The 22,466-nt window shown below is 53.6% G+C and overlaps 1 protein-coding gene and 1 long non-coding RNA gene across 2 annotated transcripts; one reads left to right on the top strand and one right to left on the bottom strand.

Moving 5' to 3' along the window:
• Positions 1–2,911: 2,911 nt before the first annotated feature.
• On the top strand, positions 2,912–18,208 carry LOC134429415 (uncharacterized). Its single transcript, XR_010030583.1, has 3 exons — positions 2,912–2,981; positions 7,395–7,431; positions 18,078–18,208. It is a non-coding gene; the product is annotated as an uncharacterized LOC134429415 (long non-coding RNA).
• PLEKHO1 (pleckstrin homology domain containing O1) lies at positions 10,947–21,636 on the bottom strand. The gene is made up of 6 exons (XM_063176538.1): positions 21,438–21,636; positions 20,576–20,722; positions 13,796–13,936; positions 13,464–13,568; positions 12,647–12,748; positions 10,947–11,925 (listed from the first exon to the last, which is right to left on the bottom strand). Exons 1-6 carry the CDS (start codon positions 21,465–21,467, stop codon positions 11,155–11,157), a joined length of 1,296 nt encoding a protein of 431 aa, XP_063032608.1. The 5' UTR covers positions 21,468–21,636; the 3' UTR covers positions 10,947–11,154.
• Between the last annotated feature and the right edge of the window lie 830 nt (positions 21,637–22,466).

Raw genomic sequence — 22,466 nt, 5'->3', positions numbered from 1 at the left:
GATCTGGGGCCAAACAGAACCTAAATTTTGGGATGACTTTGAACAAATTAAATCCATCTTTTGGGGCTGCAGGTGGGTGAAGTAAAACCAGGCTGGCACGCAGTACTTTGATGGCAAAGGACAAAGCTCCAGAGGTGTGTGGGCACATTCAAAGTCAGGAAAAACCTGTATGGCTGCTGGCTTCCTCAGCTCCTCATGATGTAGAACCGGCTCTCCCTGCCCCAACCTCTGCTTCACACAACGCCAGGCACCTGTCGCTCCCGGTGTCTAGAGATGGAATTGGGCAGGGACTGAGGGATGCGGCCGCTACCCGCGGTCCAGCAGCGCCCTCGCCCTGCACAGCCCCCCCGCCCTCCATTTTGTTTCAGTGAGGGGAAGCCGTGCCGGCGGGCGGCTTCCTCCATCCTGCTCCTTCCTCCTCCTCCTTCTCCTCCCGGGCCTTTTGTCCTGTTGTCCCCCTTCTTGCTCCCTCCCCGGCCCTTATCTCCCCCTCCCAGTGGTGCTCTTTCCCCTCCTTTTCCTTCCTCAGGGCTCGGGCGCCATTCCCCCAGCCCGGGCACCCTCCTGAGGGGGCGCGCGGGCCCCGAGCGCGGGAAACCGCGACCCACGGGGCTCCCCGGCTGCGGCCCGCAGGGGCCGAGCCGCGACCCCGGCGCTGATTGGCTGAGATTTGCCGCAGTTCCGCCCCTCCGCCTTCCCGCCACCCGCGCGCGCCGCGCCCCGCCCACGGCCCCTCAGACCCCTCACGGCGGCGCTGAGGGAGAAGCTGCCCCCAAAGTCTCATTTCCATCCCCAAAACAGCTTCTGCTCCCACCCGAAATGCCCCATTTCCACCCCAAAGCCTTCAGGAGAGGCTTTTCCCCTCAGGTTGTGTGAACTTTAGTGCGGTGGTGGAAAACAACGCGGTTCAGAGGCCGAGCGGAGAAAAAACCCGAAAATACAAACCGTGATGCTGAAGGTGGCTGTCAACGTCGGCGTGAGGAAGGGTAAATTCAGCCAGGATTTGGTACAAATGCAGAGGGTGAAAATAGGTAGAAATTTTTCATAAAATTCTTCAGGTTGCTTAATTAATCCCAGTAGCAAGGGAACTCCAAAGTTTGTGCTTTCAAGCAGCTCCTGCTGCCATGGAGTTCCTAATGTCCCCCAAATTGCTCCTGCTTTCACAGGGCAATGTGGCCTATGCAGGTTCCAAGGCAAATCGTCCCCTTTTCCAATTACATCCCTACATCCCATTGCCCATTTCCACGTTAATTCAATCCAGCCACAGTTCTGAAGGGATTTGGGGTTATTTTTGTGACCAAGGTGCCTGGGTCAGGGGAGTGAAGGTCGGGGGCTCCCACAGATCAGACTTCCAAAAAAGAGAGGTTTTGTTTGGTATGAAATGTGACCAAGAATTCCTAGAACTATCTCTTGTCATTCCTGCACTTTCCATAATGACCAGTTAGCCTTTTTGTCCCTTTATTCTCCCTCAAATTAAATTAATTTTAAAAACCTCATGCTGCCGAGGATATAAACCCCAAGGATTTCTCAATGCCTAACCCGCAGGCAGCTCACTTTCAGCTTTACTCATCTATATTTTTATGTGAGAATGGGGAAGCCAACATTCTCGTGGAATCCCATGAATTCAGGAATTTGGCCTTGGAGAAAACTGTAAAATCCTTTGAACTGCTTGATGGTGTAATGAGAAATCTCAGAATGAAAACTGCCCCATTTTCCAGCAAACAGAGCTGTTGTTGATTTTGGCAGCAGAGCTGCTGTATGCTAAAAATACACCACTTTCACTGGTCATACCCATTGCAAAGGTCTGAAGCAAAGAACAAGATCTGAATTTATGAGGTAAAAAATGATGCTTGAATTATTTTTATCCATTTCTGAGCCTCTCAGTTGTGCCAGGGGTTGCTCTTGTCACGTTAGATGTGCACACTCGTGTTCTCCATTTGCTCATCGATCGCTGGCACAAATGGAGAGTCAGGAATGCAGCTCCCCCAGGGTACCAAAACCCATGGGATGGGACAGAGAGTCAGGGAACAGCAGCTGCTTGAAGCAGGACATGGAAAATGTCCCTCTGCAGAGCCTGGGGCTGGGAAATTCCTGTTGGGGAACACTCCTCTGGTTTTAAACTTTAAAATTACAGTTCATAGTATGCATGGTTTCTGCTTAGAGTGTGTCTCATTAAAAAAATAATAAAAAATGACCCCCCCAAAATAGCCAAGGAAAGTCCTTCCTATTGCTTCTAATTTAATTGGCACAATTGAGGGAGAATTCAAAAATAAATGTTTGGCAACAACAGCAAACCAGCAGAAAACCACAGGACATATTAAAACTGGGAACTCCTGGCACTGAGAAAAGAATCCTGTTCTAGGAACAAAATGACCCCAGAGTGTGGGTTCATGTTGGAAAAGGAGCTGATCTCTCCTGTGTGAATGTAGCATGTTCACACAGGGTGTTTGAGGGGCATTTCCTTCTAGTCTAGTGTTAATTTAAATAAAATAACCTTGTGCTGATGGAGGAGCAGCCAGGCAGAGCTCCCCAGCATTGCTTTGGTGAAGCACTGGTGTCTTCTGGCCATTTGTGAGGGGCTTGGTCACATCCTTGTCCCTGGCAATGTTGAGGACATGCAGGAATCGTGTTTAATTAGGAATCCGAGGCTGGGAGGGAGCTGCTGGCTGATGGTGAATTGAAATGAAAGTGTCCCTGCAGCAAGTGCCTCTCTGCACTCATTTCAGAGTCACATCTGTGTCTCTCAGCTTCATCACCACGATGAGTCGCAATTATTGTGCTTTAAAGTGTGTGCTGTGGTGTTTCTTGTGTGTTTGAGTGAGCTCCCCTGTCACAGCACCACCCAGCTGGAGTGAATGGGGTAATTTGTGTTCCTGGAAACCAAGAACATCTTCAGTCTGTTCTTTCCTCAGCATCTGTCGGGGGATCCACACCAAACCTGGAGGATCAGCCTTGGGAATTCAAGTCCCGCCCTGTTTTGTGTAAGTCAGAAATTGTATTGAAGGGTGTAATTGAGTGCTGACTTTGTAATGCCAAACTCTGGCTGTGCTCACACCCACCCCTACTCCTGCAGCTCCAAAAGCTTCTGCTGTTCAGTTCTGGGTTTGAGGTGTGCTCTGAAGCACAGACTTGTGCAGATGAGAACGTTTTCAGACTTGTGCAGATGAGAACGTTTTCAGACTTGTGCAGATGAGAATGTTTTCTCTCTGATGATCTGCTGAGGGCTGTTTCCATCTCAGTCATGCAGGGCTGGGGAGGTGGAAGGCTGCTGCTTGTTGATGAAATCTCTTACGTTACCATACCACACAAATTAATGAGGTTATTCCTGAGAGGGCCCTTTAGTTCCCACAATCATCCAGAGTTCCTCCTCATTCACATCCCTGCACAGACCACATCACTCTGCAAGCAACAGGAGGAATGGAAGGAGGAGGAATATTCACCTCTCTCTGCTCTGGGGTTCTGGAGGCTTCAGTTGCTGCAGAATTTCTACATGGATGTTAAACATTCTCACTACAAAGAAAACCCCCAGTTCAAAAAGTATTTCCTAGAACAGAGTGAGGAATCCCAGAGAAAACAGGAACAATCAAATGCCCACAAACTGGTTAAATTTGGGAATTCTCCTGTGCATCCCAATGCAAGTTTTTGAAGTGCTTTAGTAAACTTCCCAAACCACTCTTTCTCCAACACACGTGGATTTCTGAAAATGTGCTTCCAGTGTGAATCAAACAGGTCTGGAGCAAAGTTAGGGCTGCCTGGCTGGGGTGGGAGCAGTGCCACTCGGGTTTGCTGTTCTGGGATGTGTTTTCCTGTCAATCCGTGCTCCTCCTTCCCACGAGGGAAGGGAAATGTTCAATAATTGCAGTTCCACGGGTGGCTGCTCCGTAGGAACGCGTTCCCCGATCCTCCCGGTGAGCTCGGGATCGCAGAAACCCTGGATGGGAGAACGAGCACTAGAGGGCACAGCGCGACCAGCAACGAGGGGGAGGCAGAGCGCGGCTGTCGCTGAGCTGCCTTCCACCCCTGACGGCCCGAGTGACTCCTTAAAATGGCACCTCTGAGAAGGTGCTGAGAGATGAGGCCCTGCAGAGGTTGTGGTGCACTGGGATTATCAAGACATGCAGGTAGAAGAGTGAAAAGAATTTTGTTAAGCACAGGAAGGAGTCAAAGACAGAAAATACAGAAAATCCGTGGTTGGATTGACTGAACTTGGTGGGTTTGTGCTGTTCTTTGCACTGGGTGCTGTGGAAGTTTGGTGATGACAAGCTTTCCTGATTCATTTCCCAAGAAACCAAGATTTCCCAACATGATTTGATTTCTAGAAACCTGGAAGGAAAAATGCCAGGAGGTGCAGCTCTTCCATTTCCTTCTGATTTCATTTCCCTACATCTCCAGTAACATTCATACTTCTATAACTGATATAAAACATTTCCAGAAAGCACGAAGCCCTCAGAATCCTCTGCCCAAACCAACTCCTCCCTTCCCTCTCAGTGTTTCAGTGAGATTGTTTGGATAATTCAGGGTGCCAGATGGCTGTAAATATGTTCACAATCCTCCTTCCCCTGCTCCCTCCTCCCTGGCACCCTCCCTGCTCTGCCCAGCACTGAGCACCTGCTCTGCTCCCGTTTGGAGTCTCCCTTCTCCCCTCTGGAGCTAAACTGGCACTGCTGCTTTGTATTTTCCCTTGAAATGAAAATCTTAGGGAATGTTTTGTGCCAGGGAACACTGAATATTTCCCTCGCTGTCACTTGCACCATCAGTTAATTGAGAAGGTGGCATCAGCTCCCTTCCTGCAGGAGTTCTGAGCTGAAGGTGCAGCTCACTTGCTGGGAACTGCAAGGGAGGAGCAGCTTCTGCCTATTTTGAGCACTTGCTCACCCTTGGCATGGGGTGAGGGCACACAGACCAGGGTGATTCATCCCAAATCATGCCCCAAGGAGCTGGCAGAGCATTTGAGCAGCCAGCCCTGTCCTTGCTGCCTCACAGGCTCTGGATTCATTGTTACACTCTGATCCTGTTATTCCACAGCTCGGGAGGGCCCAAATCCTGGGGGCTGAGCCCCTGAGATAACTGTTCTGTGTAATGTAACATTCCCAAAGTGCTGAGCAGTAAGAAAATGACAGGAAAGTGTTTCAGTGGCACTGTAAAAAGGGAAGTTGGTTTTAAAACATCTGAAAATGCAGGCAGTGACGTTTTGGGAAGTGAGGAATAACTGAGGTCACGAGCTGCCTGAGGAATGCTGCAGCAGCACAGACCCAGGGCATGGGAAGGATGAGCTGTGCCCATGAAGAAACATAAATTCAGCCAGATTTGGCTGTGCTTTTGCTCTCATTGATGAGCTGTGGGTGAACTCTTCCCTGGAAGCAGGAGGGAGCAGATGGCAGCAAGCAAATATCTGACTTGAGTAAGGGGAGAGAAACTGATTTTCCAAAGGGTCTATTTGACAAACAGAGGCCACATGTCATTTTTATGAGCCAGACCTCTGATTTATTGAACTTTATCAGTTTGTGCACTGCCAGCAGACCTAACTTGAGTGACCCTGTGACCTATAAAGGACAAGAGAGGCAGGAGGAATTGTGATCAGGGATTGTGAGCAGGAATTGTGAGCAGGGATTGTGAGCAGGGATTGTGAGCAGAGACTGTGTGCAGGGATTGTGAGCAGGAATTGTGAGCAGGGATTGTGAGCAGGAATTGTGAGCAGGAATTGTGAGCAGGGATTGTGAGCAAGGATTGTGAGCAGGAATTGTGAGCAGTTGTGAGCAAGGATTGTGAGCAGGGATTGTGAGCAGGGATTGTGAGCAGGGATTCTGAGCAGGGATTGTGAGCAGGGATTCTGAGCAGGAATTGTGAGCAGGGATTGTGAGCAGGGATTCTGAGCAGGGATTGTGAGCAGGGATTGTGTGCAGGGATTGTGAGCAGGGATTGTGAGCAGGGATTCTGAGCAGGGATTCTGAGCAGGCTTTTCCAGGAGCTGTCAGTGCTCTGAATGCCACCTCACCATTTCTGGGAAGGATGACTCCCAGCTAGCTCTGCAGAAAGGTAGACAGTGCTCACATTATTTATAGCAGCAAGTGGGCTGGGAGGAGAAACACTGGGCTGCACAGAGAGGGAGGCTGCTCTGGAGACAGCCGGGAGTGTCTGATGGTGCAGCACAAACCACAGAGGCCCTGGCAAGTGGAGCTGGGCCTGGGGCAGCTAATGGAGGGCAGGAGAGCCCTGGGCAGTGCCAGGGCAGGCTGGGGGCACACAGATTGTTCTCAGCTCTTCTTTATCCTCTTCCATCCTCCCACCTCCCACAAACTCCATCCAGCCTGGCCTTGGGCACTTCCAGGGATCCACAGCTGCTCTGGGCACCCTCCCCACCCTCCCAGGGAACAATTCCCTCCCAAAATCCCAAAATCTAAACCTCCTCTCTTTCAGTTTGAAGCCATTCATGACTCAGCCCATTTGCTGAGAGTCCTTTAAATAATGATGTCCACATCTCCAGTGGCTCCCTGCAGTCTGTGCCAGACCTTTGCCTGCTGTCCAGGCACAGATTCCTCCAGCTCTGAATGCTTCCCTCTGTCCTTCTGTCCTGCATGTATGGGCTCTTTATTCCAGCCCTCAGCCCCAGGGCAGGGCTTTGGAAGGAGAAATCACCATTTGGAAGGAGAAATCTCCATTTGTGAGGAGAAACCTCCATTTCAGCACAGAACCCCCAAACCACTGGTGTCAGGAGGGGGCTGAGCTCTGCCCTTTGAACTCTGCCTGGTCTGGCCTCTCCCAAGCATTCCCAAATGTTAAAGAGATTTTTAAAATCCTCTCTTGCCTCTGAGCTGGGTTGATTTGTATCAAAACACAGCAATAAATTTTTAAACACATTACAAATTAAGGAAGTGGAAGAATCACTGTAGTTTTCAGTCCCTCAGGACATTTTATAGATTCAAACAAATCAACAGAGTGTGAAAGCAGAGATTTGATGTTCCTGGGCCAGGCTTAGGAGACACTTCCAACAGGAGGGAATTCACCTTTTCAGTGGTGTCACTTTACAGGTGTTGTGTCAAACCAGCCCCTCTGGCCACTCAGGGAGAGAGTGTGGGGATCTCTGTACCTAAAAATGATGATTTTTACCCTAAATTTGATTTAGGAAAAAAAAAATCCAAGGCACTGTACTTGTGTCTCACCAAAGAATTCCTTCCTAAAGAGAGGGAAGATGCACAAATCTCCACACGTGCATATTCCAGGGATACATTTCTGCACACCATACAAAACCATTCCATTTTCCCCTTTTCTTTCCTTTTTTAGGGAAGTGGGTCTGTTCTTGCTGAGCTTTAATTTCCAACCCAGTTGGAACTTGTTAAGTCAATAATTATTCTTGTAAATGTGGGTCAAACTATTTTATGTCTCTTCCTCTCTAGGGACTTGGAAGAAGATTTAACCCTGCAGCACTGCAAGGTAGGAAGCAGCACATTTCCCATTTGATTTCAAAAGTCCAAACTGATTATCCCATGGGGGTAAAAGGTGCTGAGGGACAGGGTCAGGGTGTGAGTGAGTGGCATTTCTGGAGCTCCAGGTGTTCACCTGTCTAGGAAAGAATGTCCCCAGCTCTGATAACAGCTCAGAGTGCCTTGGGATCCCATTTATTCTATTTAATTATTTATATTTATATTTATATTTATATTTATATTTATATTTATATTTATATTATAAGGGTATGCTGAACATATTATTCATTTGGGATATTGGAGGGTCTGTAGCTTCCCACCTTCCACCTCTGGACACAAATCCTACTTTCTCTTTTTAAAGCATTTGCCTTATTGCAGAATAACGAAATAAGCATTTCTGCAGTTTTCTCTATCAGTAACCTCAAGAAATCCTTCTGCACAGCAGGATAAATTGTGTTTACCCACCCCCTCCTCAGCCTGAGAGCCCTCTGCCATGAGTCCAGTGCTCCTGCTCCACTTGGGAGTTAGGGGCTTTTTCCAAGGTTGGGAACTGCTGGAAAAACTGGACTTTAGCACCCCAATTTTACTGCTGTGAACTGCTCTGTCAGGTGTGATTCCAGCCTGCAGAACAGCCCAGTGCTGCTGGAACAACATGAACCCATTTCTGCTCTACACCCGAGTTTTGCCAGCCATCAGCAGTGTGAAAGTTTCCTCCAAGTGTAAATTCTATTTAAAGCCACCCAAAGCCTCTTAATCAGTTCCTCCTGCTTTCCAGAGGCCTCTCAGCACTGCAGAGACACTGCAGCTGCTCCTTTTGTCCCCAGAGCTGTCCTGGGTGAAACTCAGGGCAGCCACGGGGCTGATCTGTGGGGCTGCACCCCAAAATGTGCTCCATGAGGAACTCTGGGCTGGGGTCAGCTCTGGGCTTGTGGGGGTTTGTTGGCTTTTCAGCCCTGTACAATTTAATTACACAATGTTGGGGACTTGGGGGGAACCTTACCTCTCATCCAGGTCCATTCCTGCCATGGGTAGAGACATATTTACTATCCCAGGCTGCTGCTAACCCTGTCCAGCCTGCCCTTGGACACTCAGAACTGCTCCTAACCCAGTAAAACCTGCCCTTGGACACTCAGAACTGCTCCTAACCCTGTCCTTGGACACTCAGAACTGCTCCTAACCCTGTCCAGCCTGTCCTTGGACACTCAGAACTGCTCCTAACCCTGTCCAGCCTGCCCTTGGACACTCAGAACTGCTCCTAACCCTGCCCTTGGACACTCAGAACTGCTCCTAACCCTGTCCCAGGACACTCCCAGGGACAGAGCCACCCCAGCTTCTCCGTGCACCCTCTTCCAGGGCCTCCCCACCCTCCCAGGCAGGAATTCCTTCCCAAGAATTCCACCCTAAGGTGTCTCTCTGTTAATTCCCTTAGAAAGGCAGAGGATGGAGGGAGGGAAGAGGGAGGGAGGAGGGGGTTTGCTTAAAGCTAGTGAAGCATAGAGAGAGAAAATAATCCAAAAAAGGAGCTTTGGCTGGGAGGGTGGGTGGGCTGCCGAGCGCCCGTGCAGCCGGGGATCCTCGGCCCGCGGTCCTTATTTGGCTGCGAGCGGGAGCGCTCCGGGGATTGGCTGTGCCGGGAGCAGGCAGGGAGCGCAGGAGCCCGGTGCCAGCTGACGAGCGCAGCACACGCTTGCCCACTCCTCAGCATGTGTCGAGCAAATTGCAGCTATTTTTACAGGAGACGCTTTGCCTACATCTTAAGAATCCAGTCCCAATCCCGTCTCCCTGGAGTGTAACGGGAAATCCCCTTCCCAGCCCCCCTTTTTTCCCCCGTCCGTGTTTTCAAGGCACAGTTGGGCAGAACCCAGAATTCTTGGCCATTATCAGCCTTCAGACTTGTCTGCTGTGCTCTGCCCGGCCAGGGCACTCTGTATTCCTGTAACGATGCAATGTTTTGTCTCCAGACCCTCCATAATTGCCACAGTGGACAATTTCTGGGCACGGCAGCCGGCTGCTGCCCTGCTGGGCCAGCACGGCCCCTTTGTGCCGCGTTATTCCCGCATGGATAGAGGCACCGGCCAGGGGGCGATGCACAAAGCCACCTCTGTGCTGCCCTCGGCTGTGCAGCTCCCCGGGGCTTGGGGAGGGCAGGAGGCAGCAGGGAAACAGAGGGGGGAAACTGAGGGGCAAGCAGAGAGGCAAAATCCCCAAAATTGGCTGTAAGAGTTCAGGGCCTGCCTGGAGAGAGCAGGGCAGGGCTGCTCAGGTGTGCAGCAGCTCCTTTCAGCCCTCCCCACAGGGTGTGCTGGCTCTGCATGGCAATGAGCATTCCAAAATCCAAGGAGAGTTGCTGGGGTGGGACTGGCACTACCTGGGATGCAGGACACAAGGGAGGTTCAGTGGTCTTTGCAAAAAAACTTTGTGAAGCAATGGAGTTCATCAACGTGGAAAGTTATCCCTGGAAGTATCACTGGAGTCTGGTTAGCCCAAACTCACTGAGAAAAGTTTGGGGGTTGGTTTTATTTTTTTTGTTTAATTTAGAAAAATCTTGTCATTACAGCTAGGAAAGAGAAAACACTAACCACGAACAGGAATATCTCTGTGGGTTTAATATTTCTGTGGACTATTTGCCATGTAGGTAAAAGAATCAGGTTTCCTTTTAAAAAACAGTTGGATGTTACCAGGAGTGAACTTGTGAGGCACAGCCATGTCCTGCAGGTGGGTGGGAAAGCTGAGCCAGCCTGTGAGCTGATGATCTGAGCTCTGCTCTGGGCTCAGCTTTCCTTCCAGCAGGGCTGATTCACATCTTGGGCAGCCCAAGCAGAGCCTGCTGCTGTCTGACTGTGACACCTGAGAGAGCAAAGCAAACCTACCAAAACTGCCATTGCCTTGTGGTGTCTGGCTCCCACACACACCCCCTGACTTTTCAGCTCAAAGGAAAGGTAAAAAAAAAGAGAAATTAGAATGGAAAAGCCCAAACCCCTCCCAGCTGCCTGTGTGGGCTGTCAAATCCAAGGCTTTGATCCTCACAGAAGGGAAGACACATCGCTGCTGCCTCCCACTGCTTGGGGCCAGGGGGTCTGTGAAGCATTCAGGATCAGGCTGGGTATGGACTCTGCCACTGCTGCCCTTCTGGAGGGCTCTGTGCACCCCAAAATAACAGCTGCCAGCCCCAAGATTTCCAGGAGATTGTGCCAGGACAGAGCTCTGAGAGCTGCACCCAGCAAATGCTTCAATGACCAGAACTTCCCACATCTTCAGGAGAGTTCCTGGGTAATGGGGACTTCAGGCATGGTGGGGATGAACACCTTTTTGACCTTTTAATGTCATTTATTTCTGAGAGGGAACAGGGCAAATGTCCTGCTGAAAGAGAGTTTGGGGCACAGCCCAGACACGAGAGCAGCAATGCCAGGGCTGATCCAGCTCCACCCCACCGGATGCTCCAGGCAGTTCCAGGACCAGAACCTGCTCCTGTCCTTGGAGCACGACAGGAGCTGCAGTGCAAAGGGAGCTCTTACAAGGGAGGTATAAACTGCAACTGATTTATTGGAACACTGGGTTGATTCATCAGGGGATGCGATGGAGGAAAGGAAGGGTCCAAGCTTTGAGAAGCAAATTTGGGTGAGAACAGGCACCTTTTCACTCTTTTGAACACTGTAAATAATAATAATATTTTAAAAAAAAAGACCAGATGGCCGCCCTTCCCAGTCCCTCCCTCCCATCCCAAGGCTTGCCTTCACATCATGCTCTTCCTAAACTGCGACTGTGAGCTCTGTTTGGGCTTCGAGTCTGACTGCTGCAGCTCGAACTGTTTGTACAGGTCCCTCAGCTCTCTGATCTCCTGCAGCACCCTCTTGGCTTGGCTCCAGGTGGAGGAAGCCTCCCCCAGCAGCCTCTCAGATTCCTGCAGGATCCTTTCAGAGTCCGACTTGGAAGAAGACGATGAGGAAGAAGAGGTGGTGGTGATGGTGGTGCTGGTGTTGGAGTCCTTGGTCTTTTTCTTGCCTTCCCCGTAGCCCTTCACCTCTGTCAGCAGTTCCTGAGTTTTTTCCAGTTTCAGTGCAACCAGTTCCTGTATCCGGGTCAGCTGCTCCGGCTCCGCCGAGGCAAACTGAGCCTCCAGCCCCTTCCTCAGCACCGCCCGGTGTGCGGAAGAGTCCCTTCGGGACAGGATTTCTTCCATGGAGGCACATTTATTCTTTTCTGAGTGGGAGAGCTTTTTGGGGACCTGCGGCGTGTACATGGTCCCTTTGTCAAAGGAGTCATTGCGCTGGCCGGCTCTGTCCCACGGGGCCGCCTCCTGTCGGGGGAGGCTCCCTGTCCGCCCTTTCTCCGCTGGTTTGGCGTTCTCCGAGTCCGAGCGGCGCCGCCCCGCGGTCAGGTGAGCCACGGACTTGTCCAGATCCACCCGGAAACTCTGCTCGCAGGTGCCGTGATCCTCCGGAGAGGCGTCTTCCTCCTGGATCAGGTCGAGGGTCAGCATTCCGTCAGAGGTTGAGGTAGATGCCTGGAGGAGCAGAAAGCAGAGCTGAGCTGGCACCGGAAGGGCTGTCCCTGCTGCCAGGGGTGTCTGCACTGCAGGGAGGGAGGGGGATGCTCCCTCACTCAGGCACAGAGCCAGGGGTCGATTTACAGTGCAGTGGTCCATGAGAACAGAGGATGAGAGGTGACCCCGAGCTGTCCTTACGGCAACTTTCAGCTCAGGATGGAGCTCCAACAACCCCACTTAGAAATGGAACAATTCCAGGGGAATTTCACCCAAGCTGTCCTCATGGCAACTCTCAGTTCAGGATGGAGCTCCAACAACCCCACTTAGAAACGGAACAATTCCAGGGGAATTTCACCTAAGCTGATGACCCAGAGCTGTCCTCATGGCAACTCGCAGCTCAGGATGGAGCTCCAACAATCCCACTTACAAATGGAACACTTCCAGGGGAATTTCACCCAAGCAGGTGTCTGGGATTGGTTGTACCTACCAACAACTCCTCTTAAAAATGGAACAATTCCAGAAGAATTTCACCCAAGCTGATGACCATAAGCTGTCCTCATGGCAACTCTCAGCTCATGATGGAACTCCAACAACCCCACTTAGAAATGGAACAATTCCAGGGGAATTTCACCCAAGCAGGTGCCTGGGGTTGGGTGTACCTACCAACACCTCCACTTACAAATGGAACAATTCCAGGGGAATTTGACCCAAGCAGGTGCCTGGGGTTGGGTGTACCTACCACAGCCATGAGGTGACCCCGCGTGGGAGGGCGCCGGGAGTGCTGGATCTTGGCTCTGTCACGTGTCGGGTGGGCAAGGAAGCTGTCCTCTTCCACGGTGACCTGCAGGGTGGCACAGGCTGTGAGCAGGGAACAGGAGCCATTCCCAGCTCCTGGAGCTGTGAGAGGAGGCTGGCAGGGAATGGGGTGTGCAGTCCAGCCCTGGAAGTGACCCAGTGTTTCTCCCCTCTGTGCTGTGATGGGATTACATCTGCTCGAGTCATTCCTGACAAGGGAACCTGTCTGCAAAGATTCCTGTGACATCTCTCCTGGTGTTTGCTGTGCTGCCTCCTGCTCTAAAACCTCTCCCATAGTCTGACCTTGGTTTTCCTTCACTTCAGGCTCTGTGCTGCCATCCAGGAGAGCAAAGAGCCTCCTGGCAATGCCCTGGTGCTGTGAGAAGCTGAGTGTGAATGGGAGATCTGAGACAGGGCTGAGCTGAGGAAGGGTTGCCATGAAACATTAATGTGAGAGTCAGCCCTGGAGCGAGGGCACAGCTTGTTCCAGGCAGGTTCTCCTCCCCACTGAAGGAAACTGTGTGGGGATGCTCACCCTGACCTGCCTCTGCCAGCCCACCTGGTGCTCTGAGCACACCCTGAGTCCCCAGCAGGAGCTGCCCTGTTATTTTTCCTGGCTGAAGCTGCTCTGTGTAACTGGGACTTTCACACTCCCCTTGAGAAGGGGGGATGAGCTCTGCTGGAGATGTTTTGTGTGGATGTTGTATCCCCAAACAGTCTCAAACCCTCAGCCAGGCTGAGCCAGGGTCAGTGCCACTCACCTCGTCCAAGATCCGATTTTTAGCACGTGTGATTGCAGAGTTGAGGGCGTTAATCCAGGACTCTTTCTCTTCTGGACTCACAGCCAGGAAGATCAGGTTTGGTGCCTACAGAAGAGAGAAGTCAGGTCAGTGCTGGAACTCACACAGAGACAAGCCCTGGTCACTGTGAGGCCTCCACAGAGCAGACAAAGCAGAGCTGAGCCTCCAGCCCTGATTTTCCCACACAGCAAACCCCAGAACCACCCACATCCCTCCTTCCCTCATGCCCCAGGACCATCCACACCCCTGGAGCCACCTCTTGGGCTGGCATCACCTGGGCCAGCCCCACGTACCGTGTTTCCAGGCTGCCTGGAGTGGGCAAGGGTGAATTTACTGTGGTTCTTTTTGCTTCTACTTTTGGACTTCCTGAGCTCTTCACATTTCTCGTAGTCACTCAGATCAAACGTTTCCTGTATGTTTTTTTCATCTTTTACCTGCAAAACAGCAAGAAAATCAGAGCTTTGCAGATGTCAGACAGAGACTCTGCTGCTCCAGGCAGCAGGATTTCAACATGAGAGTTTTGATTTGTCTCTTCTGGAATGAGGGGGCATATTTAGAAGGATAGCAAGAAAATCACACTTTGCCAAGTTAATTCCTGCCTCTTCTACCTCCAGAGGGCAGGGTGTGCCAGGCTGCCAGGCTCAGTGTCCTTTAAAGAATCCTTCTGAGTGACCATTTTACAAGATCTCCCATTTTCCAGGTCTGTTCCCCAACACTGCACTGGCACAGCGTGACAGGGACGGATCAGTGTGACAGAGGCTCAGATGAAAATGGAGCTTGCACAGGATCACTGGGGCTGCAGCTCAGGGATTTTGGGGCACACAGGGCTCTGGATGCTGAGCCCTGACAGTGCCATCCCTCAGGGACACCTGGAGCAAAGGGGATGTGGCAAAGCTGTCTCTACCCTTCCTCTTCATTGCTCTCCCTCAATCCCACTCCTACAGCAGGGAAGCTCTGCTCCTCCATGGTGAACACAAGGAATTGGGGTTTGCATGTCCATTACAGGCTCAATTCCACATCCATCTGCTTAATCCCACTGCAGCCAGTCCCCCCAGGCTGCCTGAGTGGGGCAGGGTGTGTAACTGGGGTGCTGGGAGGGCAGATGGTGCTGAGCTCTGAGCCCTTGGATTTCCTGAAGGGACTCCACCCCACTTCAGACATTTCCTCCACAGTTTTGGGAAGCACTGAGGGAACTCCCTATGATTCTTCCATAGAATTTAATCAAAGAGGGTGACTAAAGCAGCTTCCTAACCAGGGGCCTGGATGAACTGACCATCTGGCCCTGCCTGATGAGAACAGCTCCCCTCTGCCCTTCATTGTGCCTGTGTCCCCAGGATCCACAGGACAATCACCGGCACTGCCATCCCGGAGCTGTTCCTGCTGGTGACACATCCCCTGTGTCTGGGTGTGATAACAGAGCCTGTCTGGCTGCACATCCTCCCCATGCTGCTAATCTGCTTTGATCTCTTCCCACCCCCATCCTCCAATCCACCTCTTTCCAAGAATCTCAGCTGAATTCTGCCCGACTCATTTGCAGCAGGAAAAGCTGATCCCCTTCCATCCCAGCCCCCAGCTGTGCTCTGTGCCTGAGAGCAGAGCTTTAACTCCAGATGTTTGCTCATGTGGGTCACTGGGGCTTCCCCAGCCCTCCCCTTCCTCCTCAGAGCTCACCCAGCTGGAACTCAACCTCCTGCCTGCAGGAGGACCCCAGGAGGCTGCAGGACAGAGCAGGTGCCTGCTTCAGACAAACACCCTGCAGGTGCAGCTCGTCCTTTAAACAGCTCTGAATGACACCAGGGCCGTGACACTGCACTGGGACACGCTGAGGGGATCCTGCTCCTGTGTGTGACCCCTTAAAAAAGCTTAAAATTGGGAATAAACAACATCCAAAGTGGGACTCCTGGGGGAAAGGATCAGCAGCAGCCTGGGCTGTGGTGGCACAGAAATCCCAGGGGCACTGGAAGGACAGTGGGTGTCTCACTCATGTAACAGAGCATCCAGTGTGCAGAGAGAGAAACTGGACAAGGAAGGTGAAAGGCAACTCCAGAGGCATTTGCCAGCTCTTTTGTCCTTTGTGGGAAGCTCCTGAGGCCTAAAGGAGGGAGGTGGTGGCATGAGAGGCAGCTCAGAGCAGCCTTGGAGGTAGGAGAGGCTGAGGACAGCCATGCAGCCCATTCTCTGTGAGAACAGGACAAAAGCAGCCCCTGAGGCCAAGAGAGCTGAAACCCCAGTCACTGTCAGTCACAGGGGGTGACAAACCTGCAGGGTGTCACCTCCTCTGTGTTCTCAGTGAGACAGGGGCCATCCAAATCAAACCTTCCAGGCTTCTCCAAAGAGGATTTGGCTGGGTGAGCAGTGCCCAGAAGGAAGCAGCCTCTGCTATCAGCTCTCAGTAGGAAGGGGTGAAGCAAGAGGTTGGTGGTTGATTTTGGCAAAACCATTCCCTGCTGGGAGGTTTCCAGCAGGTCTTTCCTTCCCCGAGGGTTTAGGAATTGAGGGATGTCGGGTGGGTCCTGCTCTCTGTGCCCTGTGGGGAGCTCAGGATTGGAAGGATTAAGGTGAATCAATCCCAGCAGGTGCTGCCCTGGCTGTCTGAGCTGCCTTTGCTGAGCTGTACCCATGTGAGGCAGGAAAAACAACCTTGCCCTGCAGTTCCACCTGCCTCCTACTCCAGGCCAGGTGAGGGGAGGGAAACTGAGGCACGGAGAAGGAATCAGAAGCATCCCCCAATCCCAGAGCAGGGAACATTTCTGTGCAGCCATGAGATCCCACAGCCCTGGCAGCTGCCTGTGCCAAGGCTGACAGTGCTGACTCTGCTGGGATGCAAGGAGGGAGCTGCATTCCCTGCACTCCTTCCCCTCCTTCCCCCGCAGCTGCTGCCTGCCCAGGCTGGCCCCAGGGCCACCAGCACTCCCTGGGCCCTGAGATGTGGCCATGGGATGGCTCAGAGCACCAGCCATGGCACCTAAATCCCCTCTCCAGAGGGTCACAGCTGTTTGTGCTCCCAAAGGGCTGCTCCAGGCTCATGGCAGTACAGGAGGGTCTCTGACCTGGTTAATTAACCACCCTTGGGTCTCTCACTGATGGGAGTTTAAATTTCCTCATCAAGCTGTGACCTGCAGTGACTCCAAACCTCCTGGACCCGGCTCAGGGCTGTGTTTTGGGGCCAAACCATGCACAGGTGCTCAGTCACACCAGTCTGGGATTTTTGGTGATGATTTGAGCAGTTTGAGCTGCAGTGGGACACAGAAAAATGAGGAAGGTACAGAAAATCACAAGACACCCATGGGACACTTGTGGCTCAGGATGTAAGAGAAACCTCCAGACTCTCTGCACAGCCAAATACCCAAACATGGGCAGTTTTGGGACAGACAGTTCCCCTTGCAGGGTACAACCAAAGTTTCAGTTCCTGCAGCTGAGCAGCTCAGTTCAGCAGGGGACTGAGGTCCCTGCAGCCAGGCTGTCACTGGGGCAGGGATGCACACTGGGACTGTCCAGTCCTTGTCACAGCCAGGTCACTGCCCTTAGCTGATCAGGGGATGGTGACAGCTTCAATCCCTTCTCCAAAGTGTCACCACCAAGGCTCCCAGGGACACAGCCACCCCAGGATCACTGAATTATGGCTTTGGAGGGACAGGGACACCTTCCAGATTGCTCCAAGCCCCATCCAGCCTGGCCCTGGACACTTCCAGGGACGGAGCAGCCTGTGCCAGGGAGGAATTTATTCCCCAAATCCCGTTGTGCTGTGTTCAGCTGCACTCAGCGAGGGCAAACACCCCACGGAGCATTGGAGAACCGAGAATGCAAACACAGCCCCAGCCCCAGCGGCACCTCCTCGAGTGCTCTCGTGCTAATTGAGCGATGCCTTGGGTAGCAAACAATCGAAAAGCGGAGAGAAGCGTTTCCTCATCCCCTCGCAGCCCGGCTCGGCTGCCTGGCAGCCCCGGCTTCCTGCGAGGAAGCGCCGGGCCCGGCTGGGGCAGCTCGGCCGCTGCTCCCCGGCACAGACAGCGACAACGCCGGGCCAGGAACCGGGAACAATTCCCAGAAATGTGCCGGCGGTGGGGGGAACCGAGGGGAAAGAATGCGAGAGTGAGTTAAGAAGGTGGTGTGTGCTCAGCAGGGCTCAGCTCATCTCTACAGAGCCGGCTTTGGCTGATGACCAAACGCTGAATAACCCAAGGATTTTGGTGTGAGTTCACGAGTTCAGCAGCCGTGGAGGAGCGAAGTGAGCACGGCCAGAGCCTCAAGCTCCCACTTCGGGAGGTGTCAGACAAGTCCCGCAGCTTTCAAAGGGCAGCACTCAAACACCCTGTGAGCATTTGCCATCAGCTGGGCTGAAAAACTAAATTTCCTTTCCTTACAGACTCGGCTCTGCCAGGGAGAAGCTCAGGCTCCTGTCAGGCATTCCCAAATTCTCCTGACAAAATGGAATAATCAGGGCTGGGCTCTGACCTGCATGCCCAGGTCTGTCCTAGACAGAGAACTGGGAAAGCACACAGATTCCCAGGAGGAATCAGCGTGGATATTGATGGGATTTTGTTAATCTGAATTTTGGAAATCTCCCCATTCCAGACCTCAGCTCTGAGCGGTTCATCAACACTGCCCCAAGCCAAGGGGGATCTGCTTCCCAAGGGATCCTGGCGTGGAACACACAATTCCCTGTCCCCATGTGCTCTGGGGAGATGGGATTCACTGCCCTGCTTCCCAGATGGAGAAATTCAGGCAAAAGTAAATAAATGTCTGGTTTGAATTCATTTAACAGAGCTGAGGAGCTTCCAGGAGCCTTGGGATTTAACTCTTTCTGCTCTGAGATGGTGAGGAGGGCTGGGAATGTGGCTTCACCTGCAGAACCACCTCTGGAGCAGCTGCTGAGCATGATCTGAGCTGCCAGGAAACAGCAGGTGCTGTGGGACCAGAGCCTGGAGCCACATATTGACCTTCCCTGGGGCCCAGGAGAGCTCCTGGCTTTGCTAAGCTGGCATCAAACCGTGCAGCACCTTCTGAGACACCCCAGGAACTCCCCACAATGAGACCCCCAGGATGCCACGGGCACAGAGGCACACCAGCAGCACGGTGTCACCTCCATGGGCAGCACAGAGTGACCTCAGGGCACACCAGCAGCACGGTGTCACCTCCATGGGCAGCACAGAGTGACTCAGGGCACACCAGCAGCACGGTGTCACCTCCATGGCCAGCACAGAGTCACCTCAGGGCACACCAGCAGCACGGTGTCACCTCCATGGCCAGCACAGAGTGACCTCAGGGCACAGCAGCAGCACGGTGTCACCTCCATGGCCAGCACAGAGTGACTCAGGGCACACCAGCAGCACGGTGTCACCTCCATGGGCAGCACAGAGTGACCTCAGGGCACACCAGCAGCACGGTGTCACCTCCATGGGCAGCACAGAGTCACCTCAGCACGCTCCAGCAGCACGGTGTCACCCCCATGGGCAGCACAGAGGGACCTCAGGGCACACCAGCAGCACGGTGTCACCCCCATGGCCAGCACAGAGTGACCCCAGTGCACACCAGCAGCACGGTGTCACCTCCATGGGCAGCACAGAGTGACTCAGGGCACACCAGCAGCACGGTGTCACCTCCATGGGCAGCACAGAGTGACCTCAGGGCACACCAGCAGCACGGTGTCACCTCCATGGCCAGCAAAGAGGGACTTCAGGGCACAGCAGCAGCACGGTGTCACCCCCATGGCCAGCACAGAGTGACCCCAGTGCACACCAGCAGCACGGTGTCACCCCCATGGCCAGCACAGAGTGACCTCAGGGCACACCAGCAGCACGGTGTCACCTCCATGGCCAGCACAGAGTCACCTCAGCACGCTCCAGCAGCAGATGTCATCTCTGCTGGCCACACATTCTTCCATATAAAGCCTCAGCAGAGGCTGCTGCAGGTTATTTATGGTCCCTCACACACATGGGGCTGCCTCAACCTCAAAAGCTGTGAGGTTTTCCCCTCTATGAAACACAAACACAAGAACTTCTTGTTCAGAGCAGGCTCTGTGTGGCCCCTCCAGCCTCATCTCTCTCCTGGGCTCCCAGCACACCTGGATTTCATCTGTAGCTACCTGGACATCTATTGCTGTTCCTGTGTTTCCCTCTGGCTCTGGAGCAGTTGATGGGACAAGCTTTGGAATGCCAGCAAGCAGCTCAGCACCACCTGGGCATTCAATCCACTTTTTTAAGCCATTTCTCTGTTGTAACAAGCCCTGACCCTCTGCCTGTGCCACATCCATGGCTCAACCAGCCTTAAATCAAATTATCCCTTCCTCTCTCCAGGTGGAGCCAGGCCAGGCATCCAACTATCAGGAAATCACCTCCACTTTGGGGGAAAAGCCAGGGAAACCAGGGTTTTATCCCAAATTCCCTGAGCTGGAGCAAGCCCCCTGCCTGCTGTGGGCACCACTCTGCCCAGGGTGCAGCTCTGGGATGTCACAGAGGATGGGAGGGAGGAAGGCTCTGGCCTGGGGAGTTTTTCCTGCTGGATTTGTGGAGACAAAAAGCACAGGGGGGGCGTGCAAGGACAGCCAGGTGCTGCCTCAGCCTGGCAGTCACATCCGATTATCTCCGATGCCAACAGCACGTTAAACCCCAAACCCAGCAAGGAAACCAGGGGCAGGGCACGTGCCACACCAGGATGAAATTTCATGAAAAATCCAAGAGATCGACCTGTAAATGGCTCGACTGCGGCCGGGAGAGCGGAGTTATTTCCAACCAGAGAGTGAGCAGCTGGGGACAAGGCAGCGCTGGGCTCAAGGACAGGCACAGAAAGGAGCCGGCATTGCTGGGAAGAGGTTGGAGGGGCTTAACTCTCGCTAAGTGAATCCTTTCGCGTCTCCACGCCGGGAAAATGTCTCCCAGCAGAGCTGGCTGTGGAATCGCTGTCAGAGCCGAGCCCGAGCCCGAGCCCGGCCGGCGCCAGCCCCGAGGAGGAGAAGGAGAAGCCCCCCAGGAACCCCCTGGGCCCGGCTGGCGCGGGGAAGGGCCGGGGCTGCGCCTTTCATATGCAAAGAGAGAGGAAGGGGGGATGGGGAAGGAAACTGAAACCGAGCCTACCTCCTTCTCCGAGATGTAAAGCTGATCTCCCTTCAGAACCACATAACGGTTTTTCCAGATTTCCCTAAAAATGCCTTTCCCGCAGAATTTCCGCACCCAGCCGACCTTCTCCGGCTGCGCAGGCTGCTGGTTTCCATCCTGGTTCCCCTAACACAAAGCGAGAGGGGAGAAAATGGGGGGGAAAAAACGCGATTATTCTTGGTTTTACACTCCTTTTCTCCCCACGCCCCACTTCCCTCTTTGCCCAACTTTTGTCTCCCCCTCTCTCCGCCGAACGCCGGGCCCGAGTCCTCGCCCGGGGTCGCTCCGCGGGGATTTTTGTGCAGCGGCAGCACCGGGAGGACGCTGCGAGGAGCGGGCAGGGCTCTCTCCGTGGTTATATAAGCCAGGCCGGCGTCTCTATCGCCTCATCCAGCGGGCATTTACCCGTGGAAAGGGGAACAGGAGGGGGATGGGCGGAATTTACACCAGCTGGGGTTTTTATATTGCGGTGAAAATGGCATTTTGGAGCTTTTTGTCAGCAATTAATCCAAGAGGTGAAATCTATGGGGGGTTTATATCAGAGGTGTCTCCGTAGGCAGCGGTGGGTGCAGCACGCACACAACACGGCAAAGAGCGAGGGATTGATGGTGCCTCCGGATTTTATCGTTTCCTTGTGTTCCAAGATGAAAACTGCCTGCCCACATCCCCCGGTGGCCGAGGCGGCTGCGGGAGGCCTGGAGCGGGCTCTGGGTCTCTTTGGGGGTCCGTGCGCTTTCCACGGGGGGAGCAGAGGCAAAGCGAAGCGAAGATCCAACCCCCCCTCCCCAAACCATCCAGGAGCCTCCCTCCCCCCCGGCCAAGACGCGAAATCTCCACTCACCCTTTTTGCAGAATTATTATTTTTTTTCATCGTTCCTCAGTGCGCTCCGAGGCGATTCCGGGGCGGGGGTCGCAGAGGGGCTCCCGCGGCCTCCTGGCAGCGGGGAACACCCGCGATCCGCGCCGCCTTGGCCCCGCTGGCCTCAGGGCCCCTCTCCCGTTACACGGAGCCCGGCCCGGTGCTCTGAGGCATCGGCAGCGCCGCCGCCGCCGCCGCCGCGTCCCCCCCCGCCGCCACCATCCCGCAGCTCGGGGGGCTGCGCTGGGCTGCGCCGGGCTCCCGAGCTCCATCTATAGCCGCACGCCCGTGACGTCGGGGTTCGCGGCACGGGGCGAATCGCAGCCCACGAGGGTTTTTCTTCTTTGTTTCTCACTCGAGCGGGGCCGTGGGGAAGCGGGAGAGGGGCGGGCGGTGCCGCCGATGGGGTTCTCCCATCGGGGTATAGCCGCGTTCCCGGTGGCGTCGTGGGTCACCGGGAAAGTTTATGGGAGAGGGAAACGCAGCCGGGTGGTACTGGGAGGGATTCATCCCCTAAAGGTGTTTGGAAGTGGGGGGAAATCCCTCTGGAGAGAGGAGATGGGAGATTTCCTTCCAGCACGGAGGGTCTGACAGCCAGGATTTAGAGCACGGCTTCCAAAAGTGAGGAGACAGCTTCCTAAAAATGCCCTTATTTGGTTTATTTTGTCTGTCTCCTTCGTGTCCTGCAAGGAATAGATTGATCCATCGTCCATCAGTGGATCAGCTTTCCAATGACAGCGTCCATCCCATCCCTGGACATCCCCCACCCCTGATTTCAAGTTGTAGTTTCCCCCCAGGACTCTGGAATAAATGGCCCCAGAGTCCTGGGGATGTACTTGGAGTATTTCCAGAGCTCCTGTCAGTGTTTGTGTCCCATTCTGTCATTGGCATTTCTGCCATGAGCTGTGGGGTCACTGCCTACCTGACAATACCTGGGACAGACACAAATCACTCTACACCAAATCCAGGGGTTGCTTTTCCTCCTGTGCCTCTGCAATCCTGAACTCCATG

The sequence above is a fragment of the Melospiza melodia genome, chromosome 25, assembly GCF_035770615.1.
Source record: "Melospiza melodia melodia isolate bMelMel2 chromosome 25, bMelMel2.pri, whole genome shotgun sequence".
In the NCBI taxonomy this organism is placed as follows: domain Eukaryota; kingdom Metazoa; phylum Chordata; class Aves; order Passeriformes; family Passerellidae; genus Melospiza; species Melospiza melodia.
The sequence above is the reverse complement of the archived record's forward strand: the minus strand, read 5'-3'. Positions and strand labels throughout refer to the sequence as shown.